This window comes from Zootoca vivipara, chromosome 7 (genome assembly GCF_963506605.1).
Source record: "Zootoca vivipara chromosome 7, rZooViv1.1, whole genome shotgun sequence".
NCBI lineage: Eukaryota > Metazoa > Chordata > Lepidosauria > Squamata > Lacertidae > Zootoca > Zootoca vivipara.
Genome location: NC_083282.1, coordinates 5420767 through 5441416, shown reverse-complemented (window position 1 = coordinate 5441416; position 20650 = coordinate 5420767). Strand labels below are relative to the sequence as shown.

General features: G+C 41.0%; 1 protein-coding gene across 3 annotated transcripts in view; it reads right to left on the bottom strand.

Annotated features, from left to right (window-relative positions):
- The window catches only part of RC3H1 (ring finger and CCCH-type domains 1), a 68919-nt gene that overhangs the window by 24044 nt on the left and 24225 nt on the right, over positions 1-20650 (bottom strand). For all 3 annotated transcript variants that reach the window (XM_035122421.2, XM_035122423.2, XM_060276600.1), the window contains exons 3-10: positions 19278-19398; positions 17417-17656; positions 13365-13540; positions 10395-10595; positions 9675-9807; positions 7963-8081; positions 1405-1517; positions 183-464 (exon numbers count right to left, since the gene is read on the bottom strand). In XM_035122421.2, coding sequence (XP_034978312.1) covers positions 183-464; positions 1405-1517; positions 7963-8081; positions 9675-9807; positions 10395-10595; positions 13365-13540; positions 17417-17656; positions 19278-19398 — 1385 coding nt within the window. The remainder of the gene's footprint in view (positions 1-182; positions 465-1404; positions 1518-7962; positions 8082-9674; positions 9808-10394; positions 10596-13364; positions 13541-17416; positions 17657-19277; positions 19399-20650) is intronic.

The window sequence follows — 20650 nt, the reverse complement described above, 5'->3', positions numbered from 1 at the left end:
CTATGGGCTTTGTGAAATCCTCTTGAATGGAAGTACTGCCACCTATATTTGATGGTAATGCAGGCCAGATACAGAGGTGACCTGAATGCAAAAGTCATGTCTGTGTATCCAATTTATGCACATGTGGACTGCATTCTCTAGACTGCCCAGTTTATATGAACACCATAAAAAGGTAAACGTACAAGTCAGGAGGTGACCCAGGGGCGCTGCTGCTAAGATGGTCAATTTTCCCGGGCTTCAAGGCTGAATCATAACTGGAGTCGGTTCCACGAGAGATCAGTTGTGTCACTGCACTGCCTGTTGAAACAATCCCATTTGGCAAGGCAGAGGGTTTTCTGTTGGGCAAGTCCATACTCCCTTCATCCGAGAGGATAGCTGCTGCCGATAGGCCCACCTCATTCAGCTGGCCTAAGGAGGCACTCAGGGGTCTTCGAGGAACCAGACGTTTGTTCATCTTACGAAATCTTCAAGAGAAACACGTGAGGAATTAAAGAACAAGGATGAGTTACAGCTCACGTTGGAACAGTTATTTTTCTTTTCCTACTCAAATGCTAGAGCACAAACTTTAATTCAGGCACGACTATTGCAGCTGGAACGCCTGCTATGCCAAACCTTATTGGTGTGATGAGGGCAGCACACACTAGGCACCATGCAGCAAACACGGCTGCTTGCTGCTTACAAAATGTCACAAGGTGTTTTACTCAGTTGCTGGGATAGTGAATGTGTAACTCGTATTTTCACTCAGTCCTGCCCTCTTTAACAGCCTGTAGCATACAAATCTTACTGTCTGTCTCCGTCTCATCTCATTTTTCTCTCTCTAAATCAGGGCATAATTCCAGTTTGGCAGTAAAACCCACACACTAGTATGACAAAAGACGACTATCTAGGGGCATATTGGGCAAGATACAGTGGTCACTCGACTTACAAAGTACTCGACTTACGAAATTTCGAGTTACGAATGGAAAAAAATGGCCTCATGCTTACGTTTTTTTCGACATCCGAAAGGAAAACCGTTGCGGTTTAGATGGGGTTTTCTCGACTTACGAATTTTCCGTTCCCAATGCATTCCTATGGGAAACTGCTTCTTTCAACTTACAAACTTTTCGACCTACAAATGTGCATTCGGAACGAATTAAATTCGTAAGCCGAGGGACCACTGTACTAGAAAGTTAGGAAGACAGGGCTTACCCCTGCAGAAGCCTTGTAAGCTGATATACATATATGAAGAAGCTGTAGAATTTAATTCTTCCACCACCATTTTATTTTATCTTTGTAGACTGCCATGTTCTCCCAATCCCCATGCAGGTGATCTGAAACATTTATACCTTCAACCCTATTCAATTATCCATTCTAAACTGGATACTAAGTTCACAATCAGAAGTAGAATAAGACATGGAATCTTACTTTTCTAGTTCTTCCTGCGAGTGTGCAAAGGTGCAGCTGGCCCCACGGGGGCAACCTCCTCTCTGCTTCATGTCTCGGCACATATATGTCTTATACTTGCTGTGTTGAGGAGGCTGGATCAAATGGAAAAATAAGGAAACTGAAACCAAAATTGTCAAAGTCTACAATTCTTCTAAAAATAATGCTCCAAAATAAATTCAGAATAAAAAAAATTGAAAAAAGACTGTGTAGAGAGATCTCCAGATCCAGAAAGAAAGCTTTGTTAGAGAACTGACCAAGAAGAATTGGGATTCACTATTAAGGTTGCAATCTTAAACAAATATACCAGTGAACTGAGGACACTATGCAACTTATTTCCAAGTAAGCATGCAGTGAGTTGTGCTGCATGTGCTGTGATAGCAGATTTAATAAATGGAATCCACTCATCTCTTTATTCAACACTCAGTGTTAGAAACTGAGATATGAAAGCTAGGAGCTAAATGGCACCTTAAACCTAGGTTATGGGTGCAACAATGGAATGTCTTTTGTTGTTGTTGTTGTTTAGTCGTTTAGTCGTGTCCGACTCTTCGTGACCCCATGGACCATAGCACGCCAGGCACTCCTGTCTTGCACTGCCTCCCGCAGTTTGGTCAAACTCATGTTCGTAGCTTCGAGAACACTGTCCAACCATCTTGTCCTCTGACGTCCCCTTCTCCTAGTGCCCTCAATCTTTCCCAACATCAGGGTCTTTTCCAAGGATTCTTCTCTTCTCATGAGGTGGCCAAAGTATTGGAGCCTCAGCTTCAGGATCTGTCCTTCCAGGGAGCACTCAGGGCTGATTTCCTTAAGAATGGATAGGTTTGATCTTCTTGCAGTCCATGGGACTCTCAAGAGTCTCCTCCAGCACCATAATTCAAAAGCATCAATTCTTGGGCGATCAGCCTTCTTTATGGACCAGCTCTCACTTCCATACATCACTACTGGGAAAACCAAAGCTTTAACTATACGGACCTTTGTCGGCAAGGTGATGTCTCTGCTTTTTAAGATGCTGTCTAGGTTTGTCATTGCTTTTCTCCCAAGAAGCAGGCGTCTTTTAATTTCGTGACTGCTGTCACCATCTGCAGTGATCAAGGAGCCCAAGAAGGTAAAATCTCTCACTGCCTCCATTTCTTCCCCTTCTATTTGCCAGGAGGTGATGGGACCAGTGGCCATGATCTTGGTTTTTTTGATGTTGAGCTTCAGACCATATTTTGCGCTCTCCTCTTTCACCCTCATTAAAAGGTTCTTTAATTCCTCCTCGCTTTCTGCCATCAAGGTTGTGTCATCTGCATATCTGAGGTTGTTGATATTTCTTCCGGCAATCTTAATTCCGGCTTGGGATTCATCTAGTCCAGCCTTTCGCATGATGAATTCTGCATATAAGTTAAATAAGCAGGGAGACAATATACAACCTTGTCGTACTCCTTTCCCAATTTTGAACCAATCAGTTGTTCCATATCCAGTTCTAACTGTAGCTTCTTGTCCCACATAGAGATTTCTCAGGAGACAGATGAGGTGATCAGGCACTCCCATTTCTTTAAGAACTTGCCATAGTTTGCTGTGGTCGACACAGTCAAAGGCTTTTGCATAGTCAATGAAGCAGAAGTAGACATTTTTCTGGAACTCTCTAGCTTTCTCCATAATCCAGCGCATGTTTGCTATTTGGTCTCTGGTTCCACTGCCCTTTCGAAATCCAGCTTGCACTTCTGGGAGTTCTCGGTCCACATACTGCCTAAGCCTGCCTTGTAGAATTTTAAGCATAACCTTGCTAGCGTGTGAAATGAGCGCAATTGTGCGGCAGTTGGAGCATTCTTTGGCACTGCCCTTCTTTGGGACTGGGCTGTAGACTGATCTTCTCCAATCCTCTGGCTATTGCTGAGTTTTCCAAACTTGCTGGCATATTGGGTGTAGCACCTTAACAGCATCATCTTTTAAAATTTTAAATAGTTCAGCTGGAATATCATCACTTCCACTGGCCTTGTTATTAGCAGTGCTTTCTAAGGCCCATTTGACTTCACTCTCCAAGATGTCTGGCTCAAGGTCAGCAACCACACTACCTGGGGTGTATGAAACCTCCATGTCTTTCTGGTATAATTCCTCTGTGTATTCTTGCCACCTCTTCTTGATGTCTTCTGCTTCTGTTAGGTCCTTACCACTTTTGTCCTTGATTATGGTAATCTTTGTACGAAATGTTCCTTTCATATCTCCAATTTTCTTGAACAGATCTCTGGTTTTCCCCATTCTATTGTTTTCCTCTATTTCTTTGCATTGCTCATTGCATTGCTCTTGTCTCTCCTTGCTGTTTTTTGGAAATCTGCATTCAGTTTCCTGTATCTTTCCCTATCTCCCTTGCATTTTGCTTGCCTCCTCTCCTCCGCTATTCGTAAGGCCTCGTTGGACAGCCAGTTCAATGGAATGTCTAGGCGTGCTGAAAGCTGAAAATGAATGAACTGCAGCTAAAATATTATGTTCATTTTTCACATGGTCTAGTCCTTCCCCTGCCCACCCCCCTAGTATTCTTAAGAGGGTCTCTTCTCCAGTCTTCAGAGAGTAGCTAGAAGTGGGGAGGCGGAAAAAGGTCCTCCTTTCCTTCCACTCTGAAGTTTCAATCTGAAATCTTAGGTGCAGTATTGCGCCCAGGGCTCAGAAACTGCTCACACTAACAAAATTCCCTGTCGCAAAATGCGCCTAGAACAAAGGGAGTTTTGAACACCGTCAACACCTTGACAATATTAGGTATGGAACCATTAGTAGATAATCCTTTTCCCAATGGTGTAGCAATTCCAGGGTTGGAATTCCAATAAAATGTTCCATTTTTAAGTTGCTTTTCTGTCATAAATTCTACTGTTTTAATGTGGATCTAAAAAAAATTTTCTCCATTCATGCAGCAAAAGTTGCAAAGTACTTCACAAATGCAAAAGCACTGCTAAATATTTCAATGGCTTAAAAAAATTATTTCACATCTAACCTGCCTGGTATGTTCTTCTCCTTCCACATTCCCATCAGCTATATGATTCAGCCACCATTTCAAACCTCTCTGATGGTGAAAAACAGTTTATATGTTTTTTTTTAAAATTAATTAACTATATTATTATTAATTATTATTATTTATATACCACCCTATACCCACAGAAGTAAAAACTATGGCTACTGCAACTCAGAGCGCAGCGGTGGGGCCCTGTATGCATGAAGGGAGAAGGAAGTACAGGAATCCACATTATGTTCTCAACACTCCAACTATGATTTGGAAGTTGTTTCTAAAAGCAGGCTTGTGACACACACACACTCTCTCTCTTTGTTTTGACTTGCATTCTCTCAGCTTTATGCCTATGAAATAATACTCACACACAAATTACCATAGAAATTAAAGACAAGTAATGCAAAATAAGTATTACACAGTAGTGAGCTATACATAGCGTAAGAGAAAATAAATGCTTCTTGTTCCAATAAATTAGAAAATGCCTAATTACCTATAACATTTATTTAATACTTGCTACCTTACTCAAATTTTAATGTAATTAATGTCCATCATTTCTCTACTATTCTGAATTCTAGATATGCTTAGAACTTTTTTAAAAAAGAAAACACTTTCCAGTGAGTAGCTTTGATTTTCTTTCTACAATTAAAAAGCTTAATGAAAATCTTCAGACTGCAATTTTCGATGTTTCCTCTTAAATCACATTAAAAAATAGTTACTGGGCCCTCACATTCTGTGAAACCCACAGAATATGTAGTTCTTCCTCCCACCTTAATAATTGGACAAAATGATCAATATGCACAAAATGTTATGACATCTTCTGGATTTTAGGATTCCAACTAGGATCAAACAAAACTAATTTGGATATGTCTGAGGGTGTGGGCTATATGCCTAGCAGGATTCCCAGTCTTGGAGCAGCTGACCTCCATGCTATTATCACAAACTGATTTTAAAATGCCTGTTTCAGAAGAGCTTTGTCATGCAGCAAGGGGAGATAAGTCCAAAGTTGCCCAGGATACATAGAACTCATTGCATGGTTCTTTGGGTCTATGTCTGAATGAGTTGTGATTTATGAGAGTTCAAATGCTTTGGAATGGCTATGAATATTTCAGATGTAACAGTTCCATGTTTCTTGCTGGATTCCACTATTTACACATTTCCACTGCTTTGATAGATATGGGTTCCAGAACACCTTATGGCAAAGTACATTACACTTTCAATCAGTACCTTTTCAGTTAATGTGGCCATATGAAGAATTTTCACAGACATGCAGGCAGCACAGATAACTGTTAGAAATGCTGTTCCAAACGGTAGTGTTAATGTGTAATATTGGATGCTTTAAATGGCAAAAAGAGCTAAGATCATTTGGCAAGGCAAGAAACCAAGTATTACATTTAAAATATTAACAGATACTAAAGAAAGAGGTAGATTCTCATTTCCAAATATTTCTTTTTCTTTATTTTTTTTCTTACAATGTGAGGTTAGGATGAAAAGGGGGAAAGAGGGGGCTCACTTCCAAATCTAAAATTATATTATGATGCAGCATGTTTGACATGGATAAAGGAATTGATAATATTGAAAAAATGAACGGCACAAATACAGGATGGGTGACACCTGGCTTGAGAGCAGTATATGTGAAAAGGATCTAGGAGTCTTGGTAGACCTCAAACTTGACATGAGTTAACAGTGTGATGCAGCAGCTAAAAAAAGCCAATGCAATTCTGGGCTGCATCAATAGGAGTATAGCATCTAGATCAAGGGAAGTAATAGTACCACTGTATTCCACTCTGGTCAGACCTCACCTGGAGTACTGTGTCCAGTTCTGGGCACCACAGTTCAAGAAGGACACTGACAAGCTGGAACGTGTCCAGAGGAAGGCAACCAAAATGGTCAAAGGCCTGGAAACAATGCCTTATGAGGAACGGCTTAGGGAGCTGGGTATGTTTAGTCTGGAGAAGAGAAGGTTAAGGGGTGATATGATAGCCATGTTCAAATATATAAAAGGATGTCATATATAGGAGGGAGGGTGGTTGTTTTCTGCTGCTCCAGAGAAGCGGACACGGAGCAATGGATTCAAGCTACAAGAAAGAAGATTCCACCTAAACATTCGGAAGAACTTCCTGACAGTAAGAGCTGTTCGGCAGTGGAATTTGCTACCAAGGAGTGTGGTGGAGTCTCCTTCTTTGGAGGTCTTTAAGCGGAGGTTTCACAGCCATCTGTCAGGAATGCTTTGATGGTGTTTCCTGCTTGGCAGGGGGTTGGACTGGATGGCCCTTGTGGTCTCTTCCAACTCTATGATTTAATGATTCTAATATTTAACACCAAATAAACTGGCCAAGATGTATAAAAATGTGTCAAGTAAATGCTGGAAATGCAAAGGGATAGAAGGGTCATTCTTCCATATGTGGTGGACAACAGCTAAAGCCTTTTGGGAAATTATATAATGAAATGAAGAAAATGTTTAAATGGGCTATTCCCAAAAGACCAGAAGCTTTTCTTATAGGGATAATAGAGACAGATGCTCCAAAGAAGATGACCATATTATTTATGTATGTGACAACAGCTGCTAGAATATGATATGCACAGAAACAGAAAGAAGAGAAGGTTTCAACAAAGGAGGATAGGCTTTTGAAAGTATACAGACTATACAGAAATGTCAATAATGGACAGAAAAAATAGAGAGATCAAAATGATGAGCTTTTTATAGAAGAATGGAGGCTGTTCATAGACTATTTGAAAAAGCATCATAGTCAAATGGAATCACAGGCAGGATTCGAGATATAAAGCAGCGGAAGAAAAATATAAAATAAAATAATTAAAATAAAGGAACTTTTTATAATAGATAAAGATTATAATGAAGTAAAAAAGGTTTGAGCAAAAACACTGGAGGTGAGGGTGGGAAGTCAACTCATGGAACAATGTGATTTGATATGGTCACTGTGAAAACGCTGTGTGTTGTTGAACACATTTATTTTTTATGTACTGCTATAATATGTGGTCAAATTCTCCCAGTGCTTCAGAAACCTGCAAAACCTCCACCCAGAAACCAAAATGTGTGCCACAGACAATGATGGCTTAATCCTACACCCTGCAAGTCTCTGAAAGACTACTATCTGTCCTCAGCCTCATGTGTGCAATGTATCCCCTATGTCAGTGTTTCTCAACCAGTGTGCCTCCAGATGTTTTGGGACTACAACTCCCATCATCCCTAGCTAGCAAGACCAGTGGTCAGGAATGATGGGAGTTGTAGTCCCAAAACATCTGGAGGCACACTGGTTGGGAAACACTGCCCTATGTGACTCATATAATCTTTGTGGATTTGCTGGAGGTGGCAGGGAAGGACTAGACCAACACCCCAATTTTTACAAAATCTTCCTTTTCCTACAGTACTTCCTTCTGAGAACTCCAGGCATGAAATTATATCTTCTATATATATTGGCAACTGATTCACCTTTTTTATCTTACATATACTAGGGGAAGCATTTCCTTTTGTTCTTTTTTGATTTGGCAAGGTCTACTATGACAAAGTGTGCCTTCCACACAAGTTCCACACAATACAGTACCTGCTGCTGATCTGCTCCTTTTTTGCTGTGATTTTGGATGTAATCCACCAGCCCATGTACCACAGTCCGCACAGCGACAAGTCCATTCTCAAGCTGCTCCCAGGTGGGTGGTGGGGCATCTACAGTGTTTATAAGAACAATTGAATTTATCTCTGGAAAATGAGAAATCCTGTAGAAACAGGATCTGAATCATAGCAAGCATCAAAAAATTTACAACATGCAACATTTTAGTTCTGAAGGAAGAATAAATTTGACATGCAAGACTAAGGAAATGTCTATGGAAATTCAACACTGATTTGCCAGATTTAGGGAGCAGCAGCAGCAGCAGCAAACATTTCCTGCCTGTCAGTAAGGAATAAAGTTATTCAAATAGAAATGCTTGAGAGCATTTGAACCCTCAGAGAGACACCCCCCAGAAAAAATATTGTAATTGTGGGAAATATGGGAGAAGATTAGAGGTAATCAAGGAAAAGCAGCAATGTCTGAGAGAGCCCAATAGAGTCATTTCTAGTGAAAGGACTATCTCATTGACATGTGTTCCTTTTGCTAAAATATGGCAATATAACCCTACTACAACAATGATAAGCAGAGAGACATACACAGACATGTCCTCCTCAGAAAGGGCTGGGCAGGATTTAGCAAGACTCTGAGCCTAACCTCATGAATTCATAGAAAAATAATCCTATGATCCTGACCCATTCAGAATTATACAGGTCACAAGGCCTTTTCCTATTATCATTAAGGTCTGTGGGACCTTATGGAGTAGCCATTGTTGCCACAAAACCAACAAAGTCCTAGAATACCTTAAAGGCAAACAACTTTATTGGGGCATATGTTTTTGTGGGCAAGCCAATCAGCATATGTGCGACTTACTCCCAGCGAATGTCCATTGTTTATGAATAAACAGAGCAAGATCAGTAGTGTGAATGCACACCTATAGGAGGAATAGCCTGAGGTCCAATGTGGCCCCTCCAGGTTCTTGGAACCCTCCATAGGCCGTTCCCCTCACCATCTTTATTCTGTGTACTCTTCAAGTGCTTTTCCCGGGCTAGAGTGTGTCACTAAATTTTGGTGCCTCTTGCTTGCCAGGAAAGGGAGATGTGTATGTACAGAAACCTATATCCATGTAACACGCAACCTTTGTACAGAAGGAACATAGCCTGCTATACAAAAGGGTGATCTATTCATCTGCTGAATTTCACCTCTGACCCTGTCCATCACTGGGATGCAGCCCCTGGAAGGTTTTCCACAAGGGAATATAGCCCTCAGGTTGAAAGTGGTCTCCACTCTTATTGTCTCAGCTCATAGGGATGTTTTTATGCCTTAGAACTCCCAAATGCTGAGATTGCCACAACTCTGAGAAGTCTAGGCACATGGGCAGAAGGTAGATTTGTACTTTATAACTAAAGGTGCTCCGCCCCTGGATGAACATTTTGCATTTGGTTCTGCACCAGCCACAATTTTGCACCCTGCTTTGGTTCATGGGTCTTAAGTGTTCTAGTAAAAAATAAACAAGCCTGGTCTGTCCGCCATTAGAATATAAAGGAGACTAGAGCATCTCAAGAGAAACAGCTTTTTTGTTAATAAAGAAACAAGAGAGTACTCTGTTCACTTGTGCTTCTTACATTGACACGTATCAGTTTGATTGAAAGATATGCACAGCCTCTTCTGCTGATGTGAGCATGAATATAAACCACTTTTTTAATAGTTACCTGGGCTGGGATCAATATTTGCAAGGAGTTCTAGGTGGGGTCGAAGCCGGTTCAGATTGGCTGGGTCACCAGTCCTCTGGAGAGCGATAGTTAGTTCCTGAACACTCTGTGCAAAAGAGGCTGGGGTCTGCAACTTAAATATATATGTACAGTAATTAGAACTGCGTTCTGTACTCCTAGAGACCATCTTCAGTGAATCACACCTAAAAGATACATTTTAAAATTTCTTGTCTCACCAGCCCTCAAGATGTTTGCCTTGATGTGAAACCATTTTTTCAACAGAGATGCATTTACTCTAGAATTCAAGATTTCTCGCCATTGGTCAATCACAGCTTAGGCCCTTTCCAATAATACAGCCTGCATGTTCATTAATTTTATATACTAATATACAATGCATCAAGGCTCAGCGATATTAAATCCTGTTCAAGAGGGCAGTTCTTACAGAAGTGAAAATGGAACTGGCAACCCCATCACAGCTCCACAAAGCACAGCACATTCCTGAGACAATCTCCCAGCCACTTTTCTGCTTCACGCTCACGAGGAAGGCTTGGGCTTGCCCTTGCCATTAATAGCACCTGAGAAGCATGGTATGCCTTAGGAGACTCTTGATAGCAAGTGGGACATGGGAAGAAGAACTGAGGATCCCCACTTACAACTAATATCAGCAATAAAAACATAGTAGAAAATTAAAGGAAGTGGAATGATTTGAAGAGAATGTACCTTGTCAATAATTGACTGCATGTGGGATTTGTGGGACTGGTCTCCATATAGCAATGAAGACCACTGATCTGGGGCAATGCGCAAACCAGCCTCCATAGCAATTTGCACAATCTGGGAATCGTGTTCTCGTCTCAGAGCTTCATAGGTTCGGAACTCCTCCTTTAACTGCATCAGGGAGGAATCCTCATCTCGTTTAGTCACCTGGAAGAAAAAAATCCATCTAGATTAGGTAGGATGACAATACCCAACTTTACCAAATAAGGGGACAGTTTCTCAGTTCAGTTCCCTGACCCAAAAGTATTAGCTGCTTATAAGGATTTATGAAAGGAAGTACTATCGCTCAAGAATAATTCTTCCAGTTTGTATGGGGGAGGGGTCCCCTCTCCGATGATCAAATGAAAAGCTGAGACAATTGTGTATTAAATAATATGCCTCCAAAACTAAAGGGATACTGGATTTTCTCATGAAATGCAGTACATGAAATTGCAGAATGAAAGCCAAGAAAGAGAAGAGTGGAAGGGGAAATAGGTGTTCTTACTAAAAGCACCTTTACTATGCCTTTGACTTGACCAACACACTCTGGCTCACATTAAATTGTTATGCCAACTACTGCAGGCAACAATTTCCACACTGTCCTTGGAACGTAGATGACTGATGTAGGGTGGGTAGAGGAAGTGCAGAAGGGGACAGGTTGAGAAGCTTTGAGAAACTCTGTGCTTAAATGACTAGAAATGTAAGTTTAGAGTTACTAAAGGAGACAATTTGAGTGTTCCAATTTTGATGAAGAGTGCTGTATCATCAGAAACCAAGTTCTGTACTTTCAACTTTGCTTTTGATCAAATGAATCTGTTTTATACCATGGGCTTCTCTGGTTCAACACTTTTTGGCAGCAGGGGAGTGGAGTGTGTCATGAAGCCTGATGGCTGCTTTAAGAACAAGGTTTCAATAACCAGAGGGCAAATATTGTAAAGGGTGACTGTAAATGAATCTGCTTATCTTGGAAAACATATTTCAAAACTAATGCTGCAAAGACTGAGCGGACCTAAAAGTAACTGGCAAAAAAAGATACCAGAGCTGAATTTGAAGCAGGCTATTCAGACCTATCATATGAGGCCACAGAGACATGGTGTGGGGAGGTATCCAAACTCAAAAGAGCGCAAATTTGACTAATGTCATTGACGAAACTGAGGATTCCAACGTGTACCTGGATAAGATCAGATCAGCATTGGCATCCAACAAGTCAGTGGTGCTGCAGCCCCTAGAAGCTAAACTTGATTATCTGGTCAAATAGCTGACATTTCTTAAAAAACAAATGAAGTACTCAGTAGGGCTGCGCGTTATCTGGTTTTAAACATTGTTATATATCAGCAGCTAAATACCATAATTATACTGATATATCACAATGTCTAGAATGTATCTTGGCTGCTTCTCTCCCACCACCACCACCTTAGGGAGGAAGAAGCAGCTGACATTGCCTAGCCCTGCTGAACAAGGCCCGATACCGCTCTGGTTCATGTCAGGTAGAGGGGCATTGGGGATTTGTTAAACTGCTCAGCTGGGGGACTCAGGCTCACACAAGTCAGAGGGGCTCCTCAAAGGCACAGGAAGGTAGGTAGATGGAGCCTAGGAAGGCGCTTACCCTGAACCTTCTCAGGCTCTGCCTGCCTGCACCTTTGCTGTCTGCAGGCAAGCTGAGCTGGTGTGATGTATTACAGCTCAAATTGTGTGAAAGCAGTATCGCGATCTGAACATCATACAGTACTGGTTTCAGAGCTCTAGTAGTGCTCAGTTAAGTCTTGCCGCAGCTCATCAGTCTGAACTGCAACTCCTGCAAATGGCACTGGAAGTTTCAGAATTAAAGTGAGAAGACCAATCTAATGAAGTTCAGCAAAATTTCCTCATATTAGGGGTCTTGGAAAAGGTGGTGGGAACATGCCTGCTTTTCCTGTGACCTAGTTTAACAGCTTAATTTCAGACTCTTCTCTATCTATGACATGGAAAGGGTCCAGAACCTCTTATTGGCCGTGTCTGAATTTCCCTGGGCACCAGGCACATTTCGCTACTGGTGTGGGTCCAATGCTAACCACATGGAGATTTCTGGGCACCAGGTAGCGACTGACATCTCCATCGAGTCAGCTGACTCGTGCGTGGCAAAAGATGTGCGTCTTGTCCTTCTGCACTGCTGCGCGAATCATGGACATCTTAGTCCTCCATCATCACATCAAGGAAAGTAAGTGCAGGGCTGAGTACAGATAAACTTGACTCTGCTGCAGCCTTTCCACAGGCCTCCCAAATGGAGCTGACAGAGCACAGTTCTTGCGTGAATCATTGTAAGAGCAAACTACAATCAAGCAATGTAGTTGAGTTAATAGAATCCTAGAATTGGAAGGGAACCCAAGGGTCATCATGTCCAACCCCCTGGCAAATACACATTCCGTTGTGGTGATGATAACTCAGGTTTAAGGGGCCTTTGGATGCCTAGCTTATACCGTGTTTCTCATATTATAAGACATGTCTTATATTTATTTTTTCCTCAAAAAAACACACTATGGCTTATTTTCAAGGGATGTCTTATTTTTTTCCTCCTCCTCCTGCTGCGGCCGGCATTGCTGCTGCGCCTATCACTATGTCTTATTTTCGGGGTATGGCTTATATTCCTTGAATGCTTAAAAATCCTGCTATGGCTTATTTTATGGGTATGTCTTAAAATATGAGAAACAGGGTATGAGTTTCTGAACGTGGATCTTGGGTGTGATGTCCCAGGCAAATGATCAGCCAAGAGATATTCTGGTGCATTTTGAGTACTACATGATTAAAGATTCTGTTTCTAAAGCTATTCGAACTGGCTTCTTGATGTGAGGGTTTTTTTTAATATTGGTTATTCTATCTGTACTCTTTCTGCACTAACAACAGCACTCAGTATCTACTTCAAAATCACTGAAACCACAACCAGAACAGCTTGCTCTCTACCTTGAAACAGGAGGCTCTGTATAGAAGCTGGACAACATGCCCAATGCTGGTTTTAGAAGCCTGAGGAAATCGTGGCTCCAACCTCTGTACCACAAAGAGAACCAAGACCTTCCGAGACAAAGCAGATCCATCTTCCAAAGCCAAAAGAACTAACTTGAGAGCTTCCTCCTGCATTGCTGAAAAATAAAAAGTAGCATGACAGAATGCCAGGTATTAAGAGCAATTTCAGATACATACTGCTTATTCTATTTTGTTTAGGCCTTACATAACTTACCCCAGGCTTAACAGTTCTAGTTACAGGTAGGTAGCCGTGTTGGTCTGAGTCGAAGCAAAATAAAAAAATTCCTTCAGTAACACCTTAAAGACCAACTAAGTTTTTATTTTGGTATGAGCTTTCGTGTGCATACAGAAGAAGTGTGCATGCACATGAAAGCTCATACCAAAATAAAAACTTAGTTGGTCTTTAAGGTGCTACTGAAGGAATTTTTTATTTTACCAGGCTTAATGACTACATTAGAGGTTCTACAAACCTCAGTGTTATGGTCAAGCTGTGAAATGTGGCACCCACTCTGCAAACAAGCAGCTTGAGTAGAATCCTGACAATATGCAGTTTCACTTAAAAGAAAATATTTAGTCTATATCACATGGTTTTAGAAATGTCAATAATCCAGTGTACAGGCAGGTCTGCTGTTAAAAATACTGGGAATCCCAATGCATTTTTTGCTGTACCCAAATCAAAAGAGATTACAGTATTATAACTTACAGTCTGATATTATGAAGGCTGGCAGGAACTTTGTGCAGGTTGTATGGAAAACAATGCTGAAATGTCAACTGTTTGCTTTCATACTCCGCATCTCAGCTCAAACTGAATCTGTCTTCTCATTATTTTGACAATTTAACAGTTCTGTACTCAGCTGTTGCGCTGTGTGATTAAGCATGATGAGACATGGTCCCAGGGTGGAACATGGTCCCAGGGTGGATTTGATTTACCGTAAATCAAAGCGATTTAAATCACAATTTAAATCACTAGCCAGTAAGGCTTGATTTAAATCATTTTCTTACAGAAAGGCCCATTCTTGCTGGTATAAGGTTTCATTTTTGGAATAATAAATTTTCAGAGTAGTTTTTACAGTTATATCAAAAATTACTGATTTGGTTATACTATCAGAAATACATAGAGAGATAATTATGAAATTATTGTGAGGTTTTTTTAAAAAAAAGTTAACTGTTTATATTTGGACAACTTTTCTGCTGTACTTTTTCTAGAAGGGAGGGAGGAGGAGAGATACAGTTGGTAGACCTAGGCTGCGACAGACTTGCAGAAAGAGCAGGCCAAGGAGAAACATGCTGGTGGAAAGCTGGAAAAGGGGAACCAAGGGCTAGAGCAGAGAACTTAAGGGATTCCTGCTGCAGGACTGAAGTTCCAGATAGAGACTTTATTGTTTGGAGAATGTCAGGCGAACCCTGGGAAGAAGGGCCTTGAACTACAACTAATCCTGAATGCGGCAGCTAGACTGATGACTGGGAGCGGCTGCCGAGACCACATAACACCGGTCTTGAAAGATCTACACTGGCTCCCAGTACGTTTCCGAGCACAGTTCAAAGTGTTGGTGCTGACCTTTAAAGCCCTAAATGGCCTCGGCCCAGTATACCTGAAGGAGCATCTCCACCTGCATCGTTCTGCCTGGACACTGAGGTCCAGCGCCGAGGGCCTTCTGGCGGTTCCCTCACTGCAAGAAATGAAGCTACAGGGAACCAGGCAGAGGGTCTTCTCGGTGGTGGCGATGTGGAATGCCCTCCCATCAGATGTCAAAGAGAAAAACAGCTACAGTACCAGATTTTTAGGAGACATCTGAAGGCAGCCCTGTTTAGGGATGCTTTTAATGTTTAATGGATTATTTTATTTTATTTTTCTGTTGGAAGCCGCCCAGAGTGGCTGGGGAAACCCAGCCAGATAGGCGGGGCATAAATAAAAAGATAATAATAATAATAGGGAGGCTTTTAATGTTTAATAGATTATTTTATTTCATTTTTCTGTTGGAAGCCGCCCAGATGGGCGGGGTATAAATAATAAATTATTATTATTATTATTATTATTATTACTCTTATTAGTTGCCTGGAAGCACTTCAAGGTCTCGCCAAGGACTTACAGATCCCAGTTACTATTTCCTCCACCACCACCACTCCTTTGGATTTGCTTCTACACTCAGGTGCCTATTCTGTACAGTTAAGTGTTAGTGCAGTTGCTGGAACCCAATGGGATTGGGAAGAGGTTGCCAGCCCTGAAGTGCCTTCAGCACTTGCCTCAAGTCTGAGTTGCACAGACATGCAACTGACTTGCACAATTATTATCCAGGACTAGTGGAGTATTCTGATCACAAGGTTGCACTTTCATTTTTACTGAATCATACTGAGCTACTTCGGCAGATCTATTCCACTCTAAACAATCTATTCATTGAACCTCTTGGAACTTAGCATTTAAGAGGTATGGGTTTGATTCTGTGTATATACATTTGCAAAGGAAATTTCCCGTTAAGAAAAGGCATGTTATCTCTGCAGACACAAATTCACACTTTTGAGAACTGCAAAAACAAGCATCTGTGATATCTTCTCATTAGAAAAACTGCCCCAGATAATCTTACGGAAACCTCTGGAAGCGCATGACATTGTGAATGGATTAATGGAATTCATTTACCAAGAAATTTAAACATTGCCTATAAAGCCTCATGATACATAATTAAAAACAAATCCTTATTTCCTGATGAATAGCCTTTGGACTATAACGTAACTTAAATAGAAAACTATCTTTAGAAAGATTTTTCTTCCAAAAGCATTTCATTTTTAAAAATCTGAGATTTTTAAAAATTCATTTAAAAAATAAATAAAACATTTTTATCCACCCTGCATGGTCCTAAACAATAGTAACAAATATTAATAGAACTGTAGAATTGGAAGGGGCCACAAGAGCCATCTGGTCCAACCCCCTGCAATGCAGGAACCTTTTGCGCAATGTAGGGCTTGAACCTATGATTAAGAGTCTCATGCTCTACCAACTGAGCTATCCTGTCAGCAGTATTCACTTAAAATATTTTTTTTAATGCGAGTGGGTACTCTAGCAGTTAAGAAAAAGCAGACAACTATATGTGTATCCCAGTGCACATGACAAACAGCCCTCCTACCGAAGCTGAACAGGTCTGGGTTTGGCCAATGCCTGAAAGAGTCTACCTGGCAACGCATGTATGCTGTCTTGGCTTATAGGATGAAAAACAGGATATAAATAGAACAAAAACAATAAATCTATATGTTGAGATTATCATAAGTCCCCTCCCCCCCCAGCAAGGAAGATTTTGTCATTTGCAATAAAGAACAGGGTGTTTTCAGTAGTTTTCCCTGGGCTGTGGAATGACCTTCTATGAAAAGTGTGATGGTGCGCTCACCTGGCCTTCAAGCAATTGCATAAAGCCCAGTCACATACTGAAGTCTACCAGTTATCTAATAATTGGCAGGGTAGTTGTAAATGTTTTTATTATTGCTGCTCAGTGATGTTTTAATATTAAGACTACAAGATATTTTGAACCTGGCGAAAGTCAATATATAAATATTTTAAATAATACATGGAATTTTCCAGGGTTTCCATTTCATGCATCCCACTTCTCTGAATCCATATCTGTGAAGTTCAACCTGTCAGCAGTATAAGGAACAGATATTTAGAAGAAGAAGAGTTTGGATTTGATATCCTGCTTCATCACTACTCGAAGGAGTCTCAAAGCAGCTAACAATCTCCTTTCCCTTCCTCCCCCACAACAAACACTCTGTGAGGTAAGTGGGGCTGAGAGACTTCAGAGAAGTGTGACTAGCCCAAGGTCACCCAGCAGCTGCATGATATTAATCAGAACCATACTCACAGTAGACCCATAGAAATCAATGGACTTTTCTTATTGATCAGTTCAACTAAGTAGTATTTTAGTCATTTAAATTTGTAAGTAACCAAATTCACTAAATCGCTTAATTTTTGTTACTGTACCAAATGCCATGGCTTGAGTGATATATACCTGGTCCAAGGAACTGGCAGCCTCTGGCCCTCACTGCAGCCCAGAGGTTGGAAGAGAGTTGCTGGGGGTTCTGGTGCTGAAGAATGAGCTCTGTGACAGTTCTTTCACCCAGAGATCGTGCTGCACGCATAGCCCTGATTCGCCCTTCTTCCTCCACTAACTGGCAGTGGACTAATGTCACAAGTTTCCTTTGCATGGGGCGACTGAGTACACTCTGAGTGGTGCTGTTCAGTCCCACACCTTTAAAAAAAAACAGAAGCAGGGAAGTTATTCCTCAGTTTCTCAGGGGCAATGCAAGGCTTATAGTCCATTGGCGGGTTAGTGAAATGGTACTTCAGTCTTAAGAGATTTATAGCCTATAGAATGTCTTCGGTAGATATCCCTTTTTCCCTAGTTAGTGATAAACTAAAAAATATTCACTTGTAAACTAGCTTCCATGAAACAAAAACATTAAAAGGTCACTCTGGATAAGTGCATTACAAACGAACTGGAACTGTACAAAGTAGGCCTGCAAAATAAGTTTTAATAGATAATCAGGCAGCAGATTTGTTTCTAAAATCCTCTATTTTTAATATATTTTTACAACTAAATTTGTTCTTGTTTTCTTTTTTCTTCCCAAAATTAATTCCTTGTCTTTGAAATGAATTAATTTAAATTATTTTATTGCCCTTCAAAGTAGCTGCACTGTTCTCATCATGAAGAACTCACCCACATTTCTCTGTCTCACCCACCCCACCCGTTTTCCGCAGTGCAGCTAACAGAGACAAGGGTTGAGGAAACTCTGTGAACACAGTAGTTTATCACTTGAAAAAAGTCATTAAAAAGGGTATTCCTTATAAGAAATCACACGAATAAAACCCCAAATAGCATTGAAACTGCAACTTAAACCACGTGTAAGATGGGGCAGCAGAATTTATTTATTTTTTAAGTGTCAAACATTTCTGCAGGTCACTGAAATGTCCTCCCTGTTTTACAAATATGCAAATTCATAAAGACTTAGCTGATCGTTGCTGGCATCTGTCTGTCTCGAGCGTACCTACTTGGGGGCGGGGTCAAACCACTGCATCAGCAGCACCAAAGTGACCTGCCTGGGGTGCAAGCCTGGGCAGTGTGTATGGAGGTCCTGGGCTGCCCAGATGACCCTTCTCTCTCAGCCTTGCTGATGTGGTCCAAATGAAAAGAAAGCAATACTTTTGGCACCAGCTTGTCAGAAGGAGGCATACAAGACACCATCCAACCATTTTAGGGACTTCACTCTGGATTTGTGTAGAGTCTACTCCTTAGCCCTTTTTTCTCCCAAGATCAGTTTTTCATTCTCCTAGATGGGCTACTTTCCCAGGCTGACGAGCCCCATCTGACCCTCTTAGCTGATGAATTAGCTGATTAAAATTTGCATAGTTAATCAACCAAGGGTAGGGCCCACAGTAACACCTTCTGCTATTTCTTCTTGCTATTTGAAAATGAGGAAAAACAGTAAGAATTTTTGAACAATCTGATTGCTGAATTTAGCACTAGCAAATAGCCACTCACCTGGTCACCTGCGACAGAGATCTTCTGGGCAATCAGAGTTAACTTGCCTAAAATGAAAGCAAGTTGGTTCCTTTCGGGCTACTGATGTGCCACAAAGGTATTGTGTAGGGCAGGCTGGCTAGTAAAATATTGTGTGTGGTAATATTTTGATTCTATTTGCAGTTTTTCTTTTCTGACATTACTTCTTTGGCACTCAAAGTGATTGTGTTTTCAGCTGCAGGTTTTCATCCAATGTAGTCAATGAAATAGTGTTGGGGGTATTTAAAAAAACCAATAGATGCTGCTTAACTGTTTTAGTTTTCTTATAATGTAGGAAAGAGCACATATTCACCTCTTGCACTGCTGAGTGGTTTAAGGTACAAGGCTAGTTCTTCCACACATTTCTTGGCTTCCTCATAATGCTTGGTATCTTCAGCGCCACTACGTAGAGTTATTGGCTGCTGTTCTGGCACCTGTGTATAGATAACAATCAAAGTACAAAAGTGAAGAGGCTAGCAGTTCCAGTCATCTACCCCATCAACTGATGAAAATGCAGTGCATCTCTAAAACTATTTTAACTTTAAATAACACATATAACTTTAATACAAAGACGGATTGAAAGAAATTCAAAGCAAACATTCAAACATACTTTTACAGTGAGCCTATCAAATTCATCACATTTGTACCATTCAGTACAATAGTTGCCTTGCAACTATTCCTCAAATTTCCTTCTATGACAAAAAGACAATTTATTTTTTAGCATATCTGAAAATATTTTCCTTTTTTATTCATTTCCAACCTTTCTGTATCACCTTCCTATAAAAAGATTCATGGCAGCAGGCACTGAAATCAGGAGGAGTTTCTAAAAATTATGTTAGCATCCTCTTCAGTATGGAAAACTAAGAAAAAATGTTCAGTCTCAAAAGTGGTAGTAACGGTAGCCTATTACTTTGCCTCCACTGATCAATAGCTTATTACTTTGGTTAAAGATGTAGCCAAAATGTAGCCAGAGTCCTGTGTTTTCAATAAACTGTAACTTAATGACAAGGGAAAGTGGGAACTTCCCATCTATCCTATCCATACGCAAATCTTCAGAACTCCAGCAATTATTACAGGATTTGATATCGGACGGAAAAAAAGTAATGATGTCTGAAGCATCCCTGTTTACTATTTTTGACAAGCTACTACTAACATAAGCATGGCTGTTACTAAGAACTGGTTCACACATGACATTTATATAAGGTTCCAAGTTTGCAACCTGGAGAATGGTAAAAATAATAACAAATCCGTCAATACAATAGAAAGGAAAGCGATCATGGCTTCTCTAACTAATCCCCACCCCCAGCACGTTTTGCTATCCAACACCAGCCTTCTCCTGCAGCCAGCAGGATTTAAGGTAGACTGCATAGCAGGTGCAGAAGGCGAGGGTGGCAGATTTGGGGCATTAATGGCAGGAGCGGGACCTGAAGTTACCTTCTCTCTTGAAACACTGGGAATTTAAGCAGGTATATATTGTGGTGTCTCTACCTGATGCAGGAATCGTGGTTGGGCTGCTTCATCCTTCTCCCTCTCTCTGTCTAGGGAAAAGTGGAAGGAGTTCACCCTCCAAACTTGAGGGCTTGCCTGCCTCTGAGAAGGAGAATCCGCAGTGCAGACAGCACATACCTACTAAGCTTCATCACTGCTCTTTTGCCTGATCTCCACCACTCCCCCGGTGTGATCTTC